The following is a 27,599-nucleotide window of genomic DNA, read 5'->3' on the forward strand; positions in this document are numbered from 1 at the left end:
AAATTATGTGGGGCTTTGTTAAACGGATTTGGGTGAAGGAGGGAGAAGATTAAGAAAAGATTATTAGAGTCCAGACAAGCGGGCCAGGAAGCAGGAAGGGAGGGAGTGGGGGGCCAACATTGCTCCAGTAACAGCTCCTTGCTCGGAGTCCACTTGCCTGCTCTGCCCTTGTCTTCCTTCCTGTGGTACGTGGTGTCCTTGGGGATCGGCTTCAGGAAGCCACCATGGACATCTTTGGGGACTTAAGGAAGTGTATTAGCAGATTTTAAACTTTGCCATGATTGTATCTTCCACTCTTATGATATGGAAAGGCTTGATAGTTGTCACTGGGAGCAAAAGCCCTATTGTGGTGGTTCTGAGAGGCAGTATGGAATCAGCATTTCATAGAAGAGACCTGTTTTTAACAAATTTCTGGGAAGATCCTATTAGAGCTGGTGAAAAAGTTCACAGAGTCATCAAAGTTCAGGAAAAAGACAATGGAAATGTCAAATTTCTGATTAAAGGAGATAATGAAGTTGATGATAGAGGTTTGTACAAAGAAGGTCAAAACTGGCTAGAAAAGGAGGATGCTGTAGGAAGAACAAGAGGGTTTTTGCCATATGTTGGGATGGCTACCATAATCATGAATGATTATCCAAAATTCAAGTATACTCTTTGGGCTGCAATGGGCGCATATATGTTACTGAAACGTGAATCTTCAAATGAGAAGCAATTCCTGGGTCTGGACTGAAATAGATTCAACTGAAAGAACAAAAACTAATGTATTTGAAATGTTTTACTTTCTATATAAAGGAAAACAGTGTGCAGATTTTTTTGTCTCATCCAAATAAATGGCTCATCAGTAAATAATTTAAAAAAAAAGAACAGATAATTATAGGGACCTAAAACTGAGCAGATGTTCTGTGGGCATAGGTGCTGGAAGAGGTGGGACACGAACCCAGGTCCTCTGACTACAAATCCAATGCTCTTTCCTCTGTACCTTACTGCCTCTAAATTAACTTAAACCAATAAGAAACATCTTTCAAACCTATTCATGATTTAAGAAATTTAAGCCTTCTTTGTTTGCATGATGACCTCCAATGGCTCTTCCAACCCTGCTCATTTCATCTCTGTATATTATATATACATATGTTTGTACCACATATTATTGTAATCAATGTTCACATAATCATCAATATGCATATAATTAGAAGATCAAAGATTTAGAAATGTAAAGGACCCTTCAAAGTCTTCTAAGCCAACCCTTCTGATTTTACCATTTGGAAAACCAAGGTCCAGAAAGGTTGTGACTTGCCCCAGGTCATCAGTTCAGTCGTTTCAGTTGTGTCTGACTCTTTGTGATCCCATTTAGGGTTTTCTTGGCAAAGATAATAAAGTGATTTGCCATTTCCTTCTCCAGCTCACTTTACAGTTGAGGAAACTGAGGAAAACAGGGTTAAGTGACTTGTCCAGGATCACACAGCTACTAAGCGTCTGAGGCCAGATTAGTCTTCCTCATACCTGATTTGAACCCAGACCCTCTGGTTTCCAGCATGACCTGCTTTCCACTATACCATGCTGCCTCTTAATCCTTCCTCCCTCTCTCCCCTTTGCATTCAACCTCACTCATTTTACAACAAAAGAAGCTAAGAGCTAGAAATGAAGTGATTTGCCTAATGTCAAACAAAATCACCTGGGTGGGTTTACTGAATGCCAGATCAGCTTTCTCATTGTAGCACAAGAATCTAAACACATTTTCATTCACCTTGAGAAGCGAAATTTTCATGGTAGACATTGTAGGCTTTTCTGTGCGCATTGGCAATGGCCTGAAAACGAGAAGACCTTGACTCCTGGTGGGGAAGATCCTCCATCACTGATGCTAAGTCACTAAAAGTGAACCAGATCTCAACCAGGTCCCCAAACGTGTGGAAGGCAAAGAAAGCATAGTCTGCAAAGAGGCCAACAAAGAGGTCACTTTTCCAGGCCCCAGATGGGGAGGCCAGGGCTTGTTTGGGTAATGTCTGATGGTGCAGGACCACCAATGGCTGAAGCTGAGAGGCCCTGAGCACCTCAAGAAGTCTTCTGTAGCACTGTACTGTGCTCTTGTCTGGCTCCCGGGAGCTTCCTGTTGGGAGAAGTTGTGCCCAAGGAAGAAAGACTTTATAGTGGGTCACCCCACTGGCATAAAGGCTGGCAAAGTATTCGGGCAAGGTGGCAATCAATGACTGACTGCAGATGTGAGCATCCAGGCTAGGTGCTGCAAGGTTAGACCCTTGCTCACTTAATGGATGATTCTTGTCCTGAATCACATCACTGGGAAGAGGGCCAGCAGCTGCAATGAAATTCCGGGTAGATTCCCAGTCCACTGCCCAGCAGGGAAAACTGGACAGAAGAACAAACAGTATATTCCAAGCCAGCTCCATTTCTAATGACAAATTCTAAAGATGCAGGGATCTTTGGTATTTAAATACAAAATCTGGAATTGTAAAATGCTAAAGGATTGTAAAAGGTAATGATTAACACAGATTATCTGTAAAAATAAACTATAAACTATGTACTCAGCACAAAGAAAGAGAACATACTGTAGCCTATGGTGGTAGCTAGGTGGCGCAGTGACCAGAGCACTGGCCCTGGAGTCAAGAATACCTGAGTTCAAATCCAGATTCACATACTTACTAGCTATGTGACTTGGGCAAGCTTTTTAACCTCTGTTTACCTTAATCCACTGCAGAAGGAAATGGCAAACCACCCCAGCATCCTTGTCAAGAAAACCCCATGGACAGTAGTGGCATGCCATGCTCCATAGGGTCATGAAAAACTGGATACAGCTGAGTGACTTAAGAACTATAAGCAGACTATGGACCATGGAGGGTATGGTTCATGAGAACTCCAAAATTTGAAATAGTTTTAGAAAGAAACTTACTAAGTTATTTGATGGAGGAGAACAAACCAGAAAGAAGGTGTGGCACCCTCTCATCCAGTGTCTGGAAGGTTTATGTTATATAGGATTTAGATAAGGGTACTCATACACAAACTGCCAGAAAAGGCAGCTTGAAAATTAGAAAGATTGACATAGATAAGCATTCAATAAAATTCAAGTGAAGGCCAATGCTGTTTTGGGTGAACCTAAAACAAGACCTGGGTGAGTGATGGGTCCAGGACCTGGGGGAACGCAAAATTCCTGCTCTGGCATGCCTGGAGAGTTACTGAGGTCAGGGTAACATTCTGGGTTCAAACAATGTCTAGTCAAATAAAGTTAGATTTAAACAGTATAATAATTAAAGGATTTTCTCAACAATACAATAAACATTTTCCATGAGGGCATCTGCCACCTTCAGCATCTGTGGACATATTATGTCTGGATTCAATATTACTCATTACATTTATTTTGCATTCAGTTACCTTTTTGTGTTATTGTTATTTATACTATTATGCTCAATTTGTATAACATTCTCCTGGTCCTGCTTACTTTGCTCTGTTTCAGTTCAAACAAGTTGTCCTGAGTTTCTCTAAATTACTTATGCTGATATTTTATGGTTCGATAATAAACCAGCAATCATTTAATAATAGCTAACATCTGCATAGTGCTTTAAGGTTAACCTCTGTTTGCCTCACTTTCCTCACCTGTAAAATGGAGATAATAATAGCATCTACCTCTCAAGGTAATTGTGAAGATCAGATGAGGTAATATTTGTAAACTCCTTTGCAAATCTCAAAGTGCTATGTAATTGCTAACATTACTATCATGAATATGCATTTTTTAAATCAGAAATTCATCACATAAACTTAAAATAAGCACAAAAGAAGAAATATTAAGAATTAGAGGAAAATAGATAAACTAAAAACAAAAAAAACATGGAAATAAATAAAACTAAAAGCTGGTTCTTTAAGAAGACTATTAAAATTTATAAATTGGTCAACTTGATTAAAAAAAGAGGGCAGAAAGTCAAATCAACAAAACAATAAACTAACAAAATGAAAACTATCAAAGCCAGAAGAAATAATAGCTATTATAAGAACCTATTATGTATGCTAACAAAACAGAACAAAACAATTAGAGAAATACCTTCGAAAACATAAAATACCCCAATAACTGAAAACCAGACAGAGCCAGTAACTGAATAACCCAATATCAGAAAAGGAAATAAAACTACGTGTAAAGGAATTACCGGGGCGGAGGGGGGGGGGAGAAGAGACTGGTAGTGACAGATTTACTGGAGAATTCTATCAAACTTTTAAAGAAAAATTATACCAATAATACACAGATTATTCTCGAAAGTTGAGAAAGAAAGCATTCTACAAAACTCCTTTTATGAGACAAAATTAGTTCAAATACCTAAACCAGAGAAGGATAAAGCACTGAAGGAGAACTATAGACCAATATCATTAGTGAATACTGATTCAAAATTTTTAAATAAAATCCTACCAAACAGACTACAGAGATTCATCCAAGAAATCATTCATCATGACCAAGTTGGATTTATAACAGGGAGGCAAGGATGGTTAAACATTATATAAATGATAAACATAATTAATTATATTAAAAAAAATTCAAAACCACATGATTATCTCAATCAATACAAAAAAAATCTTTGACAAATACAACATTCATTTATATTATAAAATATAGGCATCGGGGAATTTTTTAAAATGTCATATGAAGTATCTCTCTAAAACCACAGGGAAGCATCATATGTAATGGAGAGATAGGAGAAGTATTGGAAAATATGAGATATATTCCCAGTAACTACAGGAGTAAAGCAAGGATGCCCAATCTCCCCACTATTATCTAACATGGTTCTGTATATACTAGCAATAGCTATAAGACAAGAAGAAGAAATTAAAGGCATGAAGGTAGGTAAAGAGGAGATAAAACTATCCCTAATTGCTGACGACATGATGGTTTACTAAGAAAATCCCAGAGATTCAGCAAAAGTTGCAGGCTACAAAATAAACCCTCAAAAATCAACATATGATGATCTCCAAAATGCAATTCTAGAAAAGGAAATTCCAGTCAAAATACCTACAAAATACATAAAATAGGGATCGCTCTACCAAAACACAGAAAACACTTATGTAGATTCAATTACAAAGTGTTCCTTTAAAGAAATAAGGTACACCTTAAGTAGCTGAAAGAATGTTTAATGCTGATCATCGGGCCACGCCAATATAATAAAATGACAACATCAGAAATATACATTTGTAGTTTTAATGCAAATTATCAAGAGGATACTTAGAGAACTTGATAAAGTAATAATAAAATTCATTTAGAAAAAGAAAAGGTCTAGAACAGAGGTGGGGAACCTGAAGCTTTAAGGTCACAGGCGGCCTTCCGGCCTCAGGCTCCCCACCCCTGGTCTAGAATATCAAGGAAAGTAATGAAAAGTGACACAGAAGTAGGGGAAGTATCAGAGACTTCAAACTATATTAAAAAGCAACACTAATCAAAGACATTTGGTATTGGCTAAAAGGCACAGAGGTAGATCTATGGAACAGCCTAGAAAAGGGAGATTCAGAAACAATGAAAATAACCCAGCAGTTGATAAACAGGAAAACATAAATTACCTAGGGAAGATCTCCTGATTGGATAAAAACTGCTGGGGAAACTGCAAAGCAGTCTGGCAGCAATTAGGCTTAGACCAATACCTTAAAGCCACCATATTCCACAATACATTCTAAATGGACACATGACCATAATATTAAAGATCATATCATAAAAAATTAGAAGAGAAGTAGAACAGAAAACAACTGCCGTGGCACAGAGGCTCTGTAGCTCTATTTAGGTTTTCAAAGCTTAGAATGAATGTAAACAGGAATTGTTTTCTGTTCTGGCCAAAAACTTTGAGGAGTCTTCCCCTCCCAGACTGATATTTTTATGACAGTAACTTAGGTCATCTTTTGTCTCAATTCTTAAACAGCCCTTAGTCATGAATGGGCATGGCCTCAGACAAACTGAAACCTGGGAAAGACCTTAATTTAGAAAAGTCAAGGTGGTCCACTGCATCCTGGGCCACTGGCTATCATCTTGACTTTTGTCTTGCCACTGAATTTTGATGATTCTGGAGGATAGAGTGAGGCTTTAGGAAGCTCTGACTCACTTAAATCCAATTCACTTACAAGTCATTGCATTCACAAGGGTGACATTATTGGTCTGCCTTGAGAACAAAGGACGAACAAGAAGAGATGTAGATCATATGCCTTTCATATACCATATGGTTAGGAGATGTGTTATTAACCAAACAAGGTTTAGAGGCAATTCCAAAAGATAAAATAGATAACTTTAATTCCACAAAAATGAAAAGCTTTGTAAATATATATACATAAAAATGAAAAGCTGTGCAAATATACATACATATATATATACACACACATGCCTTTACAAAATGGCAAAGATGACAAAAGACATGAACAATCAATGGTGAAAAAATTGTGGGAAGAGAGACACAGCTGTTGGAGCTGTGAATCAGTATAACCATTTCGGAAAGTAATTTGGAATTATACAAATAAAATGACTAAAATGTCCACATCAGACCAGTGAAATAGATTAGGTACACAATACACAGCAGTAAATGACCACAGTAGTCTAGTTTTTGATAAATGCAAAGATCCAAGCTTTTGGGACAAGAACTATTTGACAAATATTGCTGGGAAAACTGGAAAGCAACTTGGCATAAACCAGGAACAGACCAACATCTCACACCAGATTCCAAAGTAAGATCAAAATGGGCACGTGATTTAGACATAAAGGGTGATATAATACATACATAAATAGATAAATCATCAGCATTTCTATAACTTAGCAACAAAGCCCAGCAGCAAGAGATAGAAAGAGAAATTCCATTTAAAATAATTGTAGACAATATAAAATACTTAGGAATCTACCTGCCAAGACAAACCTAGGAACTATATGAACACAATTACAAAACACTTTTCACACAAATAAAGTCAGATCTAAACAACTGGAAAAATATCAATTGTTCCTGGGTAGGCTGAGCCAATATAATAAAAACGACAATTTTAATTACTTATTCAGTGCCATACCAATCAAACTACCAAAATTTTATTTTATAGAGCTAGAAAAAATAATAACAAAATTTATCTGAAAGAACAAAAGGTCAGGGCAGCTAGGTGGCACAGTGGGTAGAGCACTGGCCCTGAAGTCTGAAGGACCTGAGTTCAAATCCGGCCTCAGACCAAACACTTGACACTTACTAGCTGTGTGACCCTGGGCAAGTCACTTAACCCCAATTGACTAAAAAAGAAGAAGAAGAAGAAGAAAAGGTCAAGAATATCAAGGGAATTAATGAAAAAATGCAAAGGAAAGTGGTAGATCTCAAACTATATTATAGAGTGGCAGTCATCAAAACTATCTGGTTCTGGCTAAGAAACAGCATGGTGTGTGGTAGCAAAGAATTGGAAATGGAAGGGATGCCCATCAGCTGGGGGATGGCTGAACAAGTTGTGGTATATGAATGTAATAGAATACTATTGTTCCATAAGAAATGATGAGCAGACGGATTTCAGAAAAGCCTGGAAAGACTTACATGAACTGATGCTTAGTGAAGTGAACAGAACCAGAACATTGTACACAGTAACGGCAACAATGTATGATGACCAACTTTGATAGACTTAGCTCTTCTCAGCAATACAATGATCTAAGACAATTCCAAAAGACTCATGATGGAAAATGGTATTGATTCGGAGTCTGAATGCAGATTGAAGCATACTATTTTCTCTATCTCTCTTTTTTTTCTTTCTTGTAGTTTTTCCCTTTTGTTCTGATTCTTCTTTCATAACATAACTAAAGTGGAAATATGTTTAATATGATTGTACATGTATACCCTGTATCAGATTGCATGCCATCTTGAGGAGGGGAGAGGGGGAATATTTGAAACTCAAACTCTAATAAAAGTTAATGCTGAAAACTAAAAATAAATCTTAAAAAATATTTTAAAAAAAGAAATAGAGTGGTGGATCACTGGAATAGATTAGGAATACAAGACCACTGACTGAAGAATGGATAAGCAAATTATAGTACATAAATGTATGGATTGTTACTATACTGTTAGAAATTACAAAAGGCCCCTCCTGCCCTGGGGGAAGGGGAGCAGTACAGAACGGGAGGCATCCCAGCAAGCTAGCTGAAAGTCCCACCTCAGCATACCAGGAAGAGATCCTGAAACCCAGGTGGTGGAGCAGGCAAACACCAAAACCTGGACCTCCCAGTGCCTTACTGACGGTAGGGGGAACCAGTGGAAACCAGCTCAGAAAACCACCAGGAGCCTTAGCATTCTCTAGCATCTCTCAGTGCTTCAGCAAAACTCTGTGAAGAGCTCCAAGGGGCCCCAGGTGGATAAACATCCTGCAACATCCATCTGAAAGGAGCTGAAGAAAGCAAAAGGAAAAGGAAAAGCAGGCAGCATCCAGGGGCCTGACTACCCAATGCTACCCCTAGATTTCCAGTGTTGCTGATTCCAGCCCAATACCAGGTAAGCTGATAGAACCCTACAGCCTCTGACTGCCCCAGCCCACAAAGCCAGTGACCAAGCCCTAGGCTCCCAACACAAGAAGCTTGGGTCAGTGCCCTCTGCTCCCCAGCAGAAGAGCTCAATCTCTTTAAAGGCCAGGAAATAAGCAAACACCACGAGTAAAAAGAAACATACTTTAGATTCATATTATGAGAAAAGTGAAGATCAAGGCAGAAATTCTGAAGAGGACAACATTGTCAACAAACCCACATCTGAAACCCTCAAAAGGAAATATGAACTGGTTTGAAGCCCAAAAAGCCTTCTAAGAAGAGCTCAAGAAGGATTTTAAAGTCAAATGAGAGAAGTAGAAAAGTCCTTAAAAAATACAATTGGCCAATTGGAAAAAAAGTACACTGAAGAAAACAAGTCCCTAAAAAAACAATTGGCCAATTGGGGAAGTACAAAAACTAACAGAAGAAAACAATCTGTTAAAAATAGAATTGGACAAATGGAAACTAATGTCTCTATGAGAGAGCAAGAATCAGTCAAACAGAAACAAAAAAATGAAAAAATGATAAAATGAAAATAAAATATTAAAACAACTGACCTGGAAAATCGATCAGGAGAGACAATTTAAAAATTATTGGACTACCTGAAAATCATGATGAAAAAAAGAGCCTGGACAGTATCTTTCAGGAAATCATAAAGGAAAACTGCCCTGAAGTCCTAGAACCAGAAGGGAAAATAACCATAGAAAGAATCCACTGATCACCCTGAAAGAGATCCCAAATTGAAAACCAAGGAATATAATAGCAAAATTCCAAAATTACCAGATGAAAGAGAAGGTGCTGCAAGCAGCCAGAAAGAAACAATTTAAATATCATGGAACCACAGTCAGGATTACACAGGACCTTGCAGCTTCTACATTAAAAGACCATGGGCATGATATTCCATAAGGCAAAGGAGCTTGGATGCAGCCAAGGATCAACTACCCAGCAAAAATGAGCATCATTTAATTCAATAAATAGGGGACTTCCAAACTTCCTGATAAAAAGACCAGAGCTCAACAAAAAATTTGATCTTCAAGTACAGACTCAAGAAGACATAAAAAGGTAAATGGGACAGAAAGATACAATATGTTGTTAATAAGGGCACTGTTTAATCCCTACAAGGGAATATGACACTTGCAACTCTTGAGAACTGTATTGTTATTACACCATGTTAAAGGAGTATACATAAAGGGGTGGATATTAGTTGACTTTGATGTAATGATAAAAAAAAATCTAATCAAGTGGGTTAAATGGATCCAAATAAGTGGATTAATCTGATCTTAGAAAATGTACTGAGAAAGGAGGAGGCAGACAAGGGTAAACAGGAAAAGACAAAAAACCTATTACAGCAGAGGGAAAGAAGAGGGGTGAGCATTGTTTGAACCTTACTCTCATCAGATTTGGCTCAAGAAGGGATAACATAATCAGTTAGGTATAGAAATCTAACTTGCCCTATAGGCAGTAGGAGGGAAAAGGGGAAAGAAAAGGAGGGGAAGAAAGGGAGGGAAGAAGCAGTAAGGTAAAGGGGAAGAAAAGGGAAAGGATAATAGAAGGGAGGGGGACTGAAGGAGGTGGTGGTCAAAAGCAAAACACTAGTGAGGGGGAAAGGAAAAGGAGAAAGAAAAGCATAAATGGGGGAAAAAGGATGGAGAAAGACACAGATAGTAATCATAACTGTGAATGTGAATGGGATGAACTCTCCCATAAAACGGAACAGATTGCAGAATGGATTAAAAACCATAATCCTACAATATGTTGTTTACAGGAAACACATTTGAAAAAAGAACAACACAGGGTAAAGGTAAAAGGCTGGAGCAGAATATATTATGCTTCAGCTGAAGTAAAAAAAGCAGGGGTAGCAATCCTGATCTCAGACAAAGCAAAAGCAAAAATAGATCTGATCAAAAGAGATCAGGAAGGAAACTACATCCTGCTAAAAGGCACCATAGACAATGAAGTAATATCATTACTAAACATATATGCACCAAATGGTATAGCATCCAAATTCTTAGAGGAGAAGTTCAGGGAGTTACAGGAAGAAATAGACAGCAAAACTATACTAGTGGGGGACCTGAACCTCCCCCTTCTGACTAGATAAATCTAACCACAAAATAAACAAGAAAGAAGTTAAGGAGGTGAATAGAACATTAGAAAAGTTAGGTATGATAGACCTCTGGAGAAAACTGAATGGGGATAGAAAGGAATATACTTTTTTCTCAGCAGTACATGGCACATACACAAAAATTGACCATGTACTAGGGCATAAAAACCTCACAATCCAATGCAGAAAGGCAGAAATATTAAATGCATCCTTTTCAGATCATGATGCAATAAAAATTATATGTAATAAAGGGCCATGGAAAGATAGACTAAAAATAATTGGAAACTAAATAATCTAATCCTAAAAAATGATTGGGTCAAACAACAAATCATAGAAACAATCAATAATTTCATTCAAGAGAATGACAATAATGAGACAACATACCAAAACTTATGGGATGCAGCAAAGCAGTTCTTAGGGGAAGTTTTATATCTCTAAATGCTTACATAAATAAAATAGAAAAAGAGGAGATTAATGAATTGGGCATACAACTAAAAAAACTAGAAAAAGAACAAATTAAAAATCCTCAACTAAGCACAAGTTAGAAATATTGAAAACCAAAGGAAAAATTAATAAAATTGAAATTAAGAAAACTATTGAACTAATAAATAAAACTAAGAGCTGGTTTTATGAAAAAAAAAAATAATAGATAAACCTTTGGTTAATTTAATTAAAAAAAAAAGAAGAAAACCAAATTACTAGTATCAAGAATGAAAAGGGTGAATACCACCAAGGAAGAGGAAATTAAAACAATAATTAGGAATTATTTTGCCCAACTATATGCCAACAAATTTGTCAATCTTAGTGAAATGGATACATATTTACAAAAATATAAATTGCCCAGATTAACAGAAGAGGAAGTAAAATACTTAAATAACCCCATCTCAGAAAAAGAAATTGAACAAGCCATTGATGAACTCCCTAGGAAAAAATCTCCAGGGCCAGATGGATTTACATGCAATTCTATCAAACATTTAAAGAACAATTAATTCCAATACTATATAGACTATTTGGGAAAATAGGTGAAGAAGGAGTCTTACCAAATTCTTTTTATGATACAAATATGGTGATACCTAAACCAGGAAGAGTCAAAAGAGAAAGAAAATTATAGACCAATTTCTCTAATGAATATAGATGCAAAAATTTTAAACAAAATATAGCAAATAGATTACAACAACTTATCACAAGAATAATACACTATGACCAGGTAGGATTTATACCAGGAATGCAAGGGCTGGTTCAATATTAGGAAAACTATCAGCATAATTGAGCATAACACCAAAACCAACAGAAACCACATGATCATCTCAATAGATGCAGAAAAAGCTTTTGACAAAATACAACACCCATTCCTATTAAAAACACTAGAAAGCATAGGTATAAATGGAGTCTTCCTTAAAATAATAAATAGCATCTATCTAAAACCTTCAGCAAGCATTATATGTAATGGGGACAGCTAGAAGCATTTCCAATAAGATCGGGGTGAAACAAGGATGTCCATTATCACCACTGTTGCTCAGTATTGTACTGGAAACTTTAGCAATAAGAGAAGAAAAAGAAATTGAAGGCATTAGAATAGGCAAAGAAGAAACAAAGCTATCACTCTTTGCAGATGACATGATATACTTAGAGAATCCTAGAGAATCAAGTAAAAAACTACTTGAAATAATAAACAACTTTGGCAAAGTTGCAGGCTATAAAATAAACCCACATAAATCATGCATTTCTATATATTACCAACAAAGCCCAACAGCAAGAGATAGAAAGAGAAATCCATTTAAACTTACTGTAGACATTATAAAATATTTAGGAGTCTACCTATCAAAACAAACCCAGGAACTCTATGAACACAATTACAAAACACTTTTCACACAAATAAAATCAGATCTAAATAATTGGAAAAACATCAGTTGCTCATGGGTAGGCCGAGCTAATATAATAAAAATGACAATCCTACCTAAGCTAATTTACTTATTCAGTGCCATACCAATCAAACTACCAAAAAATTATTTTATAGAGTTAGAAAAAATAATAAGATTCATTTGGAATAACAAAAGGTCCAGAATATCAAGGGAACTAATGAAAAGAAATGCAGGGGAAGGTGGCCTAGCAATTCCAGATCTTAAATTGTATTATAAAGCAGCAATCATCAAAACTGCTTGGTACTGGCTAAGAAATAGGGAGGTGGATCAGTGGAATAGGTTAAATATGCAAGACACAGTAGTCAATGACTATAGTAATCTATTATTTGATAAACCCAAAGACCCCAGCTTCTGGGATAAGAACCCACTCTTTGAAAAAAACTGCTGGGAAAACTGGAAAAGAGTATGGCAGAAACTAGGCATAGACCCAAATCTCACACCATATACCAAAATAAAGTCAAAATGGGTTCATGATTTAGATATAAAGGCTCATACTGTAAGCAAACTGGGAGAGCAAGGAATAGTTTACCTATCAGATTTATCCTTTGTTTTGTTTTTTTGGTTAGGCAATGGGGTTAAGTGACTTGCCCAGGGTCACACAGCTAGTAAGTGTTATGTATCTGAGGCTGGATTTGAACTCAGGTCCTCCTGAATCCAGGGCTGATGCTCTATCTACTGTGCCACCTAGCTGCCCCTACCTATCAGATTTATGGAGAACAGAAGAATTCATGACCAAACAGGAGATACAGAATATTATGAAAAGCAAATGGATAACTTTGATTACATTAAATCGGAAAGTTTTTGCACAAACAAAGCCAATGCAACCAAGATGAGAAGGAAAGTAGAAAATTGGGAAAGAATTTTTACAACCAATCTCTCATTTCTAAAATATATAGAGAATTAAGTCAAATTTATAAGAATACAAGTCATTCCCCAAGTGATAAATGGTCAAAGGATATGACCAGCCAGTTTTCAGATGAAGAAATTAAAGCCATCTATAGTCATATGAAAAAATGTTCTTAATCATTATTGATTAGAGAAATGCAAATCAAAACAACTCTGAGGTACCACACCACACCTATCAGATTGGCCAACATGACAAAACAGGAAAATGATAAACGCTGGAGAAGATGTGGGAAAATTGGAACACTAATGCATTGTTGGTGGAGTTGTGAAATGATACAACCATTTTGGAGAACCATTTGGAACTATGCCCAAAGGGCTACAAAAATGTGCAGACCCTTTGACCCAGCAATAGCACTTCTAGGGCTATATCCCAGAGAGATCATACAAATGGGAAAAGGACCCACAGGTACAAAAAATATTTATACCAGCTCTTTTTGTGGTGGCAAAGAACTAGAAATTGGGAGGATGCCCATCAGTTGGGGAATGGCTGTACAAGTTGTGGTATATGAATGTAATGGAATACTACTGTGCTATAAGAAATGATGTACAGGCTCCCAGAAAAATCTGGAAATACTTGTATGGTCTGATGCTGAGTGAAGAGAGCAGAACCAAGAGAATGTTTTACACAGTAACAGCCACACTGTGCGATGACTTACATCGACAGACTTAACCCTTCTCAGCAATACAACATCTAAGACATCTCCAAAGGCCTCATGATGGAAAATGTTATCCACATCCAAAGAAAGAACTACGGAGTTTGAATGCAGATCGAAACATACTACTTCCTATTTTTTTTTCTTCTGTTATGTTTTGTTTCCTCTTTCTGGTAGTTCCTCCTATTGGTTCTAATTCTTCCTTACAACATTACTAATGTGAAAATATGTTTAATAGGAATGTATATGTATAGCCTATATCAGATTTCATGCCATCTTGGGGAAGCAGGCGGGGAGGGAAGAGGAGAAAAATTTTAAACTCAAAAGCTTATGGAAGTGATGGTTGATAATTCAAAATTAATTAATTAAAAAAAGGCAATAGAAATTACAGATACAATTAACATAGAGAAGCATGGAAAGAGGTACATGAACTGATACAGAGCAAAGTAAACAGAGTCAAAAAAGCAATACAACAATGATTTTAACAATATAAACAGGACAACCTCAAAACAATCAAAAGGGAATGTTCTCCAGGCATATAGGTGGCACAGTGGATAGAGCTGGGCCTGGAGTCAGGAAGACTCTTCTTCCTGAGTTTACACCTGGCTTCAGACACTTACTAGGCATGTGAAGAAGGGCTGTGCAGTGACCAGCCTCATTTTCTTCTCCACAGCCATCTGAGTCCAATGGCAAGATATAGGTCAGGCCAAATGAACATGGTTCCTTCATACATACTCTAATCTATGTACAGATTACAGATACCATATCTATGATTTATTCACTTATCTGCTATACAGTACTCTGAATACAGTACATTTGCAAATTATTGACAAACTCTGTAATAAGGGGGAGTTAACTACTTCCCCTCCACCTTCATCCAAGGTCAAACATGCTGCAAACACTGAAATGTATAGTGAAGGGGTGGGGAACCTGCAGCCTCGAGGACACATGTGGCCTTCTAGGTCTTCAAGAGCAGCCCTTTGACTAAATCCATACTTCACAGAACAAATCTCCTTAACAAAATGATATGTTCTGTAACTTGGACTCAGTCAAAATGCCACACCTAAGGACCTAGAAAACCACATGTGGCCTCGAGGCCTCAGGTTCCTCAACCCTGGTAGTGGTTTAGTTTAATCCAATGTAACTGAACAAGAATTTAAGTGCCTACTATGTAGCCAGATACCATCTAATCATACAGAATAAAAAAAAAGTCCCTATCTTCAAGTAGTTTTCATTCTATTCTATTGGACATACATACAAGTTAAATATAAAATATGTAAGAATAATTTCTGGAGACAGGCACTCATACAAGTACTTCCTACAGAAATATATAAAAAATTTCTACACTCCACCAAATCTGTGCTTTTCCTTCACCCATTACCACACCACCTTATTTTTCTTCATGTATGAATCATATGTCACAAACAAGCATCAAGTTCACATGAATCTGTTGACCTCACTATAGCCATGTGCTTACTAGGATTAATGTGCTTCAGAGATAGATCATGTGATCAAATTTCTAACACCCTAATCTTTCCAAAAGACTTGGTAACACCTAGATCATCTCTCTGATAGACATGCTTATACTATTTGGCAAGGAAGTATTCTGACTCTTTAGAAATCTGTTCCACTCTTTAGGCATTTTGTGGATTAGAAAAGTATGGCATTTCCCTTTTCTTAAAACAGAATAGTTGAAGCCTAATTAGGAACAATTACTCTCAAGCCATAGGAATTCAATGAAAACAATTTTCAAATACTAAGTGGCTTAATTTAATAAGCTGTCATGGCTGAACAAGTTATAGTATATGAATATAATGGAATACTTTGTGCTATAAAAAAATGATGAGCAGGCAGACTTCAAAAAAAACTGGAAAAACTTATATGAAATGATGCTGAATGAAATGAACAGAACCAGGAGAACACTGTACACAGTAACAGCCACATCATGCGATAACTGACTTTGGTAGACTTACCTCTTCTCAGCAATGCAAGGATCTAAGACAACTCCAAAAGACTCATGATGGAAAATGCTATCCACATCCAGAGAAAGAACTAGGGAGTCTGAATGCAGATGGAAGCATACTATTTGCTCTCCTTTTCTTTTGTTGTTTTGTTTCTTCTTTCTCATTGATCCTCCCATTAGTTTTAATTCTTCTTGACATCACGACTTATGTGAACATATGTTTAATGTGAATGTATAAGTAGAGCCTATATCAGATTGCATGCCATCTTGGGGAGGGGGAAGGAAAGGGAAGAGGACAAAATTAAAACTCAAAATCTTATGGAACTGAATGTTGAAAACTAAAAATAAATTATATATAAAAATTAATAAGCTATCAAAAGTACAGAATTCTTGAGCTAGAAGTGACTTCGAAATGCATTTTGCTCTGTTCTCCTGTTTTCAAGCAAAAGGACAAATAATGCAAGAGTTAAAATCAATTCTTCCCATTGAATGTGTCTCCAGATTAAATAATATTGTGTTGATTTCTCCATTAGTACATCAAGGATTTGTGATGTAGATCAGCCTGAATGTACTTTAATGTGCTTGCTGTGTGTAAAACCCGGGGCTGAGGACTCTTCTATACTTTAGTAGGCTTTAATCAATTGCTATGGCAAAAAAATCCAAAACCAAAAAATTTGTGGCCAACTCCCTAGTGATGAGGTTTTTTTGAACCTGTTTCTCTGATGAACAATGCATCCTTACTTGAAGCCCTTCCAGCAGAGTTCAGGCTTCAAGGACAGCTTTCTAAAACGCAGGGTCACTGCCATACCATGATGAAACAATGAACATGACCTAGACCATTTATAGCCCTCCCATCATTACTACCCCCTCCACCACCAATATGAGAAAAGTGATTGACAATCACTGTCAAAAGTAGGTGGGAATAAATCCTACACAAATGAACTTTAGAACAAATTATTTTATTTTTCCTTTGAAATTTAAAAGTAGTGTCAAACAGAAAAGGTTGTCTTTTTTAAACAAAGGAACAGAATCCATGAAACAGATAACAATGTTCTACCTCATGAACAAAAGCAGGTACAGTTTTAAAGCCCTTCCTGTGATTACAGAAACCACATGGTTGCTAGGTCCCAGCCTGAACTGGACAGGACCTTATGTCAGCATAAGTGTATTCAAGAAATATGAGACAGAAACACACAGAAATATATGTACTTCTTTTCCTGCCTTTAAAATTTTTAGCCTCTTTGCCTAAATTCAGCCTTTTAGCCTCTCTTTCCACTTAGCCTCTTATTGCATTCGTGAATTTACACTTTCTACCAGTTTTCTGTCATTAGTCACTTAAAATCCCCTTTAATCTTTTTTTTTAATTTTTAGGCAGTTGGGGTTAAGTGACTTGCCCAAGGTCACACAGCTAGTGTCTGTAATCCCCATTAATCTTCAAGCAAGTAGTTGGGGTTAACAACCAGGTAGGGGTCTGCCTCGAAACTCTCACTTCCTTCCGAAGAACCTCTCAATCCAGCTTGAGTTAGTTCAATTAGAACGTGATCCTGAAAAACATACAAACAAGTTTCAGAAAATGGAAGTGTCCTGTAAGACATTTTAAGCATACAGTGATCCCCCTTTCAAGAGCCTGGCACCTGCCATCGTATCAGTAGCTGCCATTTTCTCTCATTCACCTCAAAAGAAACCAATGCATTTCAACACTACCCATTCTCTCACTCAATTCCTTTTCAGAAAGACATTGACCCCTTCATGCCATGACACCCGCTCAGACCTTTTGACACCAGGCATGGCCTGTTTGTCTGTAGCTATCCTCCCCACTGTGTTTTTCAAATTTCAAATTTCTTAGTGATGCTCCTTTATCTCAGTTGTCCCATTGAGCTCCCCCTGTCTGAAAACAAAAAAATAAGCCAAAAAATCCAAACAAAGGACTCTGTAACAATTTATACACTAGTGGTTGCATCTAGATAGTGAGTAGAAAGAGCAGTAGGCTGGAAGTCAGTAAGACCTGAGTTTATATCTAGCTTCAGACCTTTTCTATCTGCGTGACCCTGGACAAGTCACTTAACCTATTTCTCTGTTTCCACATAAAATAGGGATAATAATAGCACCCAACTTCTAGAATTGTTGTGAGGATCAAATGAGATATTTATAAAATGCTTAGTACAGTGCCTGGCACCTATAGAAATGTTAGTTATATTATTATGCTAGGCAAAGAATGCTCTCCCTCAGTCTCCTGGCTTCCTTCAAGTCCCAGATAAAAAAACCCTAGTTGGATAGAATTGGACACCCTCCATCTTGCTACCATCCACAAGTGTTTCACATGAAATTCTTTATCTCATCACAATTTGTCCTCGTTTCATTGCTCCTTCTGCGTGGCAACTCCAAATCCTTTTCTTTGTCCTGCTGGGACCCCCACATCCTGCTTCACCCAGCTCTCCCCAAGCTGTCCCCTCTGCACTGGCTACACTCTTCCCCTCTTTCCCCTCTTGAACCAGCTACCCTCTTCTCTTGAGCCTCCTGCCCCTTTTCCTATCACTGATCTTGTCCTAAGGAGCCTCAGCCTTGAATTACCCTGACCATCCACTGCTTCCACTCCTACAAAACAGCTGCTGAATACAAGTAGAGAAAATAATGAAACTGTGCAGACATCAGTTACATTACCTCAAACAGGCCCTCACCGAGGCAAGGCAAGGCAAGTCTTTTATACAATCCCCCTTCCCCCTCACTGATTCTCTACTCTCCACAGCAGCTCTTCCCAACCTTTTCATTCCTCCTCAAACCTCCATAGCTTCTCCCCCCATACCCTTTCACTTTGCCTCATTTTTCACGGAAAAAACTGAGGCCTCTCTCAGAGAGATGCCTCATCTGCCCTTTCCTCATTCCACATCACTCAGATGCCTTCTGCTCTATCTCTAGCCCACATGAAGGAAAACCCCTCAGTATATTATCTCATTCCTTCCCATCTTCTCCAGCATACTGCCACCCCCCTAGCCTCCCACTATCTCACTAATTTTCCATCATTCTCTATTAGTCGCTTTCCTACTGCCAACCTACATGCCCCTTTCTCCCTCATCTTCAAAGCTCCCCCCTAACTTTATGCGTCCATCCCTGCTAGCTGTCCCCCCCCCCATCCTTTCTGTGGTTAAATTAACCTCCTTGAAAAGTCTGGCTACAGTAACACTCCCTTTCCTTTCCTCTTACTCTTTTTTATATCTTTGCAGGCTGGCTTCCCACCTCCTCATTCAACCAAAACTGCTCTCTCCAAAGTTACCAATGCTCTTTTGATCAGTAAATCTAACGGCCCTTTCTCAATCTTCATCCTTCTGGATCCCTCTAGAGTCTCTGACACCACTGATCATCCCGTCTCCTGGCTACACCCATCTCTCTAGGCGTTTGTAACATTGCTGTCTCCAGGTTCTCCTCCCATCACTCCACATATTCTTTGCTAGATCTTCATCTATGCCATACTCGCTAAATGGAGAGGTCCACACGGATCTGTCCTGGGCCCTCCTTTCTCTACATACTTCTCTTGGTGACTCCTTCAGTTCTCATGGTTTCAATTATCTCTATGCAGATGACTTTCAGATCTGCTCGTCAAGCCCTGAGCTTTCTCCCAATCTCCAACTGCTGATGAAATACCTCCAGCCAGATGGCCTACAGACATCTTCAACTCAAGATGTCCCAAACTGAATTCATTATCTCTCCCCTCAAACACTTCCCTCTTCCTAACTTCCCTATTACTGTTGAGGATACCACGACCACTCCCCGCCCCAGTTATTTAGGTACCCAAATGTCATCCTGGACTCTTTCTCTCTCTCACCCCCCCCCCCGTATCCAATGTTTCCAAGGCCCACCATTTCTACCTTCATTATATCTCCTGTATATGTCCCCTTCTCCGACACTGACAGCACTGGTGCCACCTCACAACAGGACTCTTACAGTCTGCTGGTTGTTTACCCTTCCTTACTTCTCTCCTCCACTTAACACCCAAGTTGGTCTTCCCAAAGCACACATCTGACCATGTGTCTTCCCCGCCTCCCAATCCAAGAGACTACAGTGGCTCCCTACCGCCTCCAGCATCAAATATAAAATCTTATGTTGCGCTTTTTAAAACTTTCATAACCAGGCCCCCTCTTACCTTTCCAATTTTCTTACACAAACTCCTTGATCCTGTGACACCGTCCCTGCTGTTCCTCCAGCTCCTTGTCCTGCCTGGCCGCTCCCCAGGCCTGCAATGCTCTCCCTCCTCATCTCCACCTCCTAGCTTTCCTACCTTTGTCCAGGTCTCAGCTAAAGTCTCACACACTACAAGATGTCTTTCCCAGTCCTCCTTAATCTTAGTGCCTTCCCTCCAAGACTACCTTCAATTTATCCTGTACAAAACTGTTGTATATCCTCTGTTTGTACACAGTGGCTTGTCCCCATTAGACTTGGAGCTTTTAGAGAGCAGGGGATGGTTTTTTTTTTTTGCCTTACTATCTATCTCCAGCACTTAGTGCAATGCCTGGCACATAGTAGGACCACAAATGCTAATTGACTGTTTAGTCTCTCAAAAAGTAGAGACAGGGTCTACAGAACTTGCTTGTATCACACAGGCACAAGCTTAATAAACGGGCACTTAATGAATAGCACCGCCATAGCGGTAAGCCATAAATACACCACAGCCATATGGTGATAACTTTTAAACACATGATTTATTTCAAAGCAGATGGACCATAACATCCTAATTTTTAGATTTCACAAAATGACAAGACTCCTGACATTCAAAATTCTATCAGATTTATTTCAATATTACCCTTGATGACTTTTTAATAAGTGACTAGGTAAATTCTTCCACATCACACATGTCTAATCTAGTTTTTAGTATCATTTTTATCATATTTCACTAGGAATCATTTTTATCCTCTGCTAATAAAATTTAAAAAAAAAAGGTAAGAACTTGCCATCTGGATTATTTAATGGCAAATGGCTTCATGCCCATGTTTTCTTTTGATAGCAGTGCCTGCAGCACACTTTCCAAAGTCAGTTTAAAATTTCCACTCACCTTAGCCAAGTCTGAAGAGAAGTGGGTATTAGGAAACATTGCAATAGCATCCAGAGAATTAAAAAACAATCCTACAAATCAACATTAAAATCACCAGGACATCTGACGGCAAAAAAATCTATCCCACTACACTGTTTATCATAGAGTCATTTAATAAGCAGGCCCATATACTGCTAGCACTGGGGTCTCCTATGGCCAGTCAGCACACATGCTTAAAATAGAGAGTTAACATTTAAATAGCATATGAAGGTTTGCAAAGTGCTTTATATGTATGATCTCATTTGATTATCACAACAACTCTGGGAGGTAGGTGTTATCTCTATTTCACAGTTGAAGAAACTGATGCAGATAGAAATTAAATGACTTGACTGGGGTCACATGACTATTAAGTGTCTGAGTCAGCATTTGAACTCAGATCTTCCTGACTACAGGTCCAATATTCTATCCACTGTGCCACTTAGCTGGCCTGTGGCAGTGCCAAATAAGATCAAGAGGCTGCATTACCAAAATTAATCAGGATCTCACAATGATCAAAAAGGACTACAGGCCAACAGCATATGAATGGCTCCTCATCCTCACCAGTCTCACTTTGGGACTTCTCCATCATGTTTCAGGAAGCACATGACCAAGATAACCTCAGCATCATGTAAGATCTCATCAGCCCGGTCCTCTGCCTCATCACTACCCTCTGCCTGGAGGATGTGGCAGTGAACTCCAAATCTCCATTTAAGCAGAAAAGTTCATTTCTCACCTGGCTTTACTACTTTGGGACTTCTGACTGACTTCACCGTGCCCCTGCACTGGGTACTTAACCCTCTCAGGCTCTCTCCATGTCTCTCTTCAGCTTCCTTTTGTGTTTTTACCTTCCCCCACAAGTTTGTAAGCTCCTTGAAGGCAAGGATTGCCTCTCTCTTTTTGTATTTGTACCATATGTCACTGCGTAATTGTCACACCTTGGTTTCCCCCGCCCCCTTTTTCAGTCCAAAAATTTGGTTTATAACCTTTCATTGCATAAATTGATGCATGGTATAATTCTGTTCATCATGCCACTTAAAAGGTAAACAGAGCAGCAATGTATTCACTAGTGGCATATGGATACACATGTATCTCTCATGCATTGTGAGCTATGAGCCTAGAATTCTCAGCGCATTGTCAGTATATTTCTGAAAGCTGACTAGCGTGGTTTGTTTAGAGTGCTGCAGTACTAACGGCATTGTCACTCAACCCAGTGAAGTGCCCCAGGCGCAAGGGGAGCAGGTGGAAGGTGAAACTGCCATGAGCAAGTCATGTGATATGGTAAGACTTGCATCTTCCCAATTTTAAAGTATATTCATGAGTATTCTGTGTATCCTCATATTGCACCAAGACAGTTTAATAATAAGTGATTTTTAAGTAATACAGGCATGTTTAAAAAAAAAAGCTTCACATGATGAGCATACCCACTTTTTTTGCGTGCCCCCCCCAAATGACATAAAATCTGCCACAATTACGCAGTGAAATATGGTATTTGTACATGGCACACAGTAGGCACTTAAATGTTTACTGACTACAGAAGGTAAACTCATTCTTCACTAGTGAAAAGACAACTCTACACATATCCTACTTTAAGACAAACTAATACACCACAATTTATTATTCAATTCTGATTTTCAGTTTGTTGTGTCTCTGATACAACCCTGTCCTCTTTTCTAGTAGCAACCATACCCAATAGATACAAGAAATGAAAAACAAAACAAAAAACTACAAAGTGGCCTGATGCTGATACCAGATCTATCCTTATTATCTGAATATAACTAAATAAGCTAATAAACTCAACCAATAAGCACCATGACAAGTTTGACCAAAGATCCCAGAGTATCATTATGTACCTTCCATGAACTAATCTTTAAGTAAACCTGTGTACCTTCCATCAGAGGAAGTAAAGGTCTTTGATTTACCTAACAGGCTGTCTAAGCCCAAACTTGCTTTGGAATCCATCAGAACCTGACACTTGGTTGAAACTCACCAATGTTAAATATGAAATTGATAAACATTTACCAATAAAGTTCCAAGCATACAAAAAATAAGCTAAAAATCTTCCCCCATTAAGATACGGACACATGAATTTCTTTACATACATAATGTATGAGCCGATGAATGACTTTTTCTATGATTCTCTTTTTATTTATAAGTTCCTCTTCAGAGTCTATTTCCGATTCTATTTCTTTCAAGTACCAATTAACAAGTTCGCTCTTCTTTAGTGCTGACTCATCCTCTTCTGCAACGAAAAATAAATTTTTTAAAGGGTAAAATTATTCTTCTACCAAAATGCAATGCCAACTCCTTGGGTTTATGTACACAAGAAGATACACTGTGCAGTTTAGATTACTGCCAACCTGTCAGAAGGCACAGCTGCTTTCATAAAGTTTATACTGCTCCGGCAGGAGTCTGGAATAACTGGTCATATTACTTGTATTAGAGAACTTACTTTAGGCTAAAAGGAGAAAAATCTAATAAAACAAGGTTTACATTTAATGATCTGCTTAAAGGTATTAGATTTTAATATACACAAGCTTTTCTGTCACATTCCTAAGCCCTGCAGTCTTGAGAAGGGAGTGCCTACCAAACTTAGCTGAAGGCATGAGCAGGATGTTAAGGATTAGAGTGGCAGGCAGAACCACTCAGAAGAACAAATGTTTCCAAAAAAGAAATCCATTAAAGCAAGATTTTAAGAAGCAGAGAGCCCATGATCCAGTGACCAAGAACACATTAATGCCAGGGTAGCCAGGCTGAACAGCCAGGACTCAAGATGCTACTGCACAGATTCAAACAGAAAGTATTGTAAGATGTGCTCACTGAACTCCATGAAGCTTAAGCACCAAGCACCCTAAAAGTCCATGGACTGCTTTTGAAAACCAGTTACAGATATGCCTCTTGAAAAAAAATAGATGAGTCAAATCAACCATCAGTCTTTATACTCTAGGATAAAGAGGACCACAAACTTTAAACTGACATTTCAGGGAGCTGAGATCACTTGTCTTAAATATTAACTAGCTACATTCCACAACAGGCAGGAACCACCCACTACATAGTTAGAAATCTGATATCTTCCTTGACTAGCTGACCTGCCCCCTCACCAGTATCTTTTTCATAACGGAGGTGGAGGGGAAGGAAGACTATCCAGTGGAATTTATTTGGGGAATATAGTCATTGTGACTTGGTGGTTAGATCTCATCTTGGCTCTCATTTCCTGTTTTTAAAACCTCTTCATGCCTCAGTTTCCTCATTTGTCAAAGGAGGAGGCGAGTCACAGAAGCTGATCATGTCACATGAACAGGAGGCATAAATCATTGTGCAAATGTTATAAAACAAGTTATATTAAGAACCGATGAGCTTCCTTCTTGGGAATTCATTTCCTTCCTAAATGAGAAGAAAGGGATAGGGACAGACATTGATACTTGCTCTAATGGTAGCTGGTCTGTCCCCTTCCTCCCCCCTTCCCAACTCTAAAGTCAGCAGCTCGGGGTGAGAGTATCTCATAATCCTTGACAACAAAGCAGACCCCATGTTGGCAGAGCACGAGCGCTTGTGATGCATGCCAAAAACCAGTCTCAAAGGTTATCCCAAGAACCAAAAAACCACACTGACTTTTAATGAGTAATTAAAAAAAAAACTCTGATCTTGCACCCCAACTTCCTTCCTTTTAACCTCTCAGAGAAATGAAGAGCAAGACAACTTGTCCAGGTACAGTTTAGACTAGACAGTCTGTGGAGCTTCTTCCAAATCAGGGAAACCATTAAAACAGCAGCATATGTAGGGACTGTGACCCAGTACTGAATTAAACACTCTAGTGCCCAGGTGCCTTAAGATGATTAAGATGAGGAATTCATTTTATTTCTAGCTCAAAATGGCCTTGGGATAGTTCACATCTATTTCCCTGGTCTTAATTTCTTGGCCTGAAAATGTGAATTCTTATATACTGGATGGAACAACTGTTAGAAGCAATGATTCCATATACTTTTTATATAAAGAGTTTTGAGTGCTTAGAAAGAAAACAAATAATTGTGGTTTTGTTTTTTTTCCAGCTCCCAAATGCCATTTCAAAGTCTCATTAAAAATACCAACTCAGTAATAATAATAAAAAAGCAAGTTTGCAGTTTGACAATGGAGCCGTGAGGATCCTATCTGGATTGATTATGCTCTCCTGCCTCCACCTAAAAAAGTTTCTTGGGCAAGCTGGATATTCTCACAAGTTCATTCTTTACAAGGTCTGAAGTTTTAAGATGACAGACTAGGTAATCAGAAGCAACTTATTTCAACACAATTTGTACAGATATCTGAAAGTGTACATACTAAGCCTATATTCTCACCTTCCTCCACCTTCCTGAGGTGTAGCACAATGAGATTAGAGATGCGGCAGTATTCAGAGAAGCCAAGCCTCAAGGAGGCTTTGGGAGCTGTGTCCTGGTTCACATCTTCACTGTGGCTATTGATTCCGTTGACAGTAACTGGGACATCAGCATGACCTAATTTAAAGTCAAATCTCATAAATATTTCCATGTAGTTACTCAACTTACAGAATCTATTAGTACGGGGAGAGGATGCTATAAGAAGGACTGAAATTTAAGTCACTGCCATGGTTGACCCACAAAAACTTTAAAAGGACTAGACAAGTTTCATATGTTATTATTAACCTGTACATTATTCCTCCCATACCCTCTTAAATGACCTTTCGCCCAACATGTTTTTCTAGAAAACTTTCAGGAACCTTTCATGGTCTCTTAACCCAAAAAAGCTCAGATGTGCCAAGACTCACCATTGATGCCATCTGGGCCATCTTCTACTTCCATCAGGGGCTCTTCCTCTTGATCCAGATTGATATCAGGTGTCTCTACTCTAATGATAGATTTATTCAATAACCTGAATGCTTCCTTCACATGTTTAGGTTGTACCTAAAGATGGACAGAGTAGAGCAGATGTTCATTTAAGTTGATTTATCAAACAGAGTCTATCTAAGCATAATTAACACGTGCCAACATACCAGTTACATTTAACAAGGATTAAATGAATATCTAAGTCCTTCCCTTCCCCGAAATAAGCATACTAAAAAAGAAAAAAAAAAGCCCCATACAAATGGAAGGTAGTTCATTTTCTAATCTTCCTCCTCTGATTATCAACTAGTTGATAATGACAGCAATATTGATGACATCTATATGGCACCTGAAAGGTTTACAGCACTTTGTTTAGATTATCTTGCTCTAAAAAGTTAACCAGGCAAATTTTCACATCATTCTCTTAGAGAACAGAATAGCTTTTCTCCATCAATCCTAACTTTAAGGAACTTGGCATTGAGAAACCATTACTAATTAAAAACACAGCACTATCCCTTCGCTGTCCTGATACAGTTAAATCTAGTACCATGTTTCTATACATGTTACACATAACATACATGGATAACTGCCTAGAACATGCTGAGGATGGAGTGCAAGGTTGCTAGGATACCAGAGGGTGTCCAAACAGATGAGGAAGATCATAAGAGTAAGCCAAAGTCTGGTACTCATTACCTTGCCTTATGAATGGGCCCTCTTTTTTCCTCCCTCTATATTATTTTCACTTGGAGATCTCATCAGCTCCCATGGATTCAATTATTGCTTCTACACTGATGATTCTCAAATCTACTTATCTAGCTCTAACCTCTCTGATGACCTCCAGCCTTTCATCTCCAACTGCTTCTTGGACACCTCAACCTGGATATCCCATAGGTATCTTAAACCCAGCATGTTGCCAGTTGGTGTCCCTTCCATTCTTCCCCGTTACTGCCAAGGCTGCTACCACCTTCCTAGGCACCTAACCTAGATGTTGATCTTGTCCCTCACTATTTCTTACCCCTGCCTCACCCCCAATCTAATCTCCTGCCAGAGCCTGTTGATTTTTACCTTATAACATCTCGTATATGAACCTTCTCTCCTCTGACAACACTGCCACCCTAAATGACCAGATTGCCTCACACTGGAACTATTATAATATTGAGACTATTATAACAGCCTACTGGTTGGATTCCCAGCCTCAATTCTCTTCCCACTCCAGCTCATCCTCTACCCCAGAGTCAGAATGATCTTTCTAAAAAGATCAGGTCTGACCATGTCACCACCCTCTACATAATAAAGTTCAGTGGCTCCCTATTGCCTCCAGGATCAAATATGAATTCCTCTGTTTGGTCTTCAAAGCCCTTCACAACCTGCTCCTCCTACAACTTTTCCATCTTCTCATACCTCACACCATCCCCCCCTCCGCCCCATCCCGCATGTACCCTGAGATCCAGTGACACCAGCCTCCTGGCTGTTTCCCAAACAAGACACTCTTCCCTGGCATTCCTGTATGCCTGGAATTCTCTCCCTCTTTACTTCCTTCAAATTCCAACTAAAATCCCATCTTCTACAAGAAGTCTATCCCACTACCTTTCTCTGATTATCTCTGATTTCTCTTGTGTATAGCCTGTTTGTATAGGGTTTTGCATGCTGTTCTCCCCCTTCC

At 38.5% G+C, this 27,599-nt stretch overlaps 1 protein-coding gene and 1 pseudogene across 1 annotated transcript in view; one reads left to right on the forward strand and one right to left on the reverse strand.

The window, feature by feature from the left end:
- The first annotated feature begins 224 nt into the window (after positions 1-224).
- Positions 225-730, forward strand: LOC110223787 (signal peptidase complex catalytic subunit SEC11C pseudogene; annotated as a pseudogene).
- A 16,252-nt stretch (positions 731-16,982) lies between these two features.
- MCM6 (minichromosome maintenance complex component 6) overlaps positions 16,983-27,599 on the reverse strand; it is a 38,536-nt gene continuing 27,919 nt past the window's right edge. The window contains exons 14-17 of the mRNA XM_021009486.2: positions 25,882-26,017; positions 25,436-25,591; positions 23,204-23,343; positions 16,983-17,586 (exon numbers count right to left, since the gene is read on the reverse strand). Of these exons, the coding sequence (XP_020865145.1) occupies positions 17,470-17,586; positions 23,204-23,343; positions 25,436-25,591; positions 25,882-26,017 (549 nt within the window). The 3' untranslated portion in view covers positions 16,983-17,469. The remainder of the gene's footprint in view (positions 17,587-23,203; positions 23,344-25,435; positions 25,592-25,881; positions 26,018-27,599) is intronic.

Source organism: Phascolarctos cinereus, unplaced genomic scaffold (genome assembly GCF_003287225.1).
Source record: "Phascolarctos cinereus isolate Bilbo 61053 unplaced genomic scaffold, phaCin_HiC Scaffold_726;HRSCAF=1367, whole genome shotgun sequence".
Classification (NCBI taxonomy): domain Eukaryota; kingdom Metazoa; phylum Chordata; class Mammalia; order Diprotodontia; family Phascolarctidae; genus Phascolarctos; species Phascolarctos cinereus.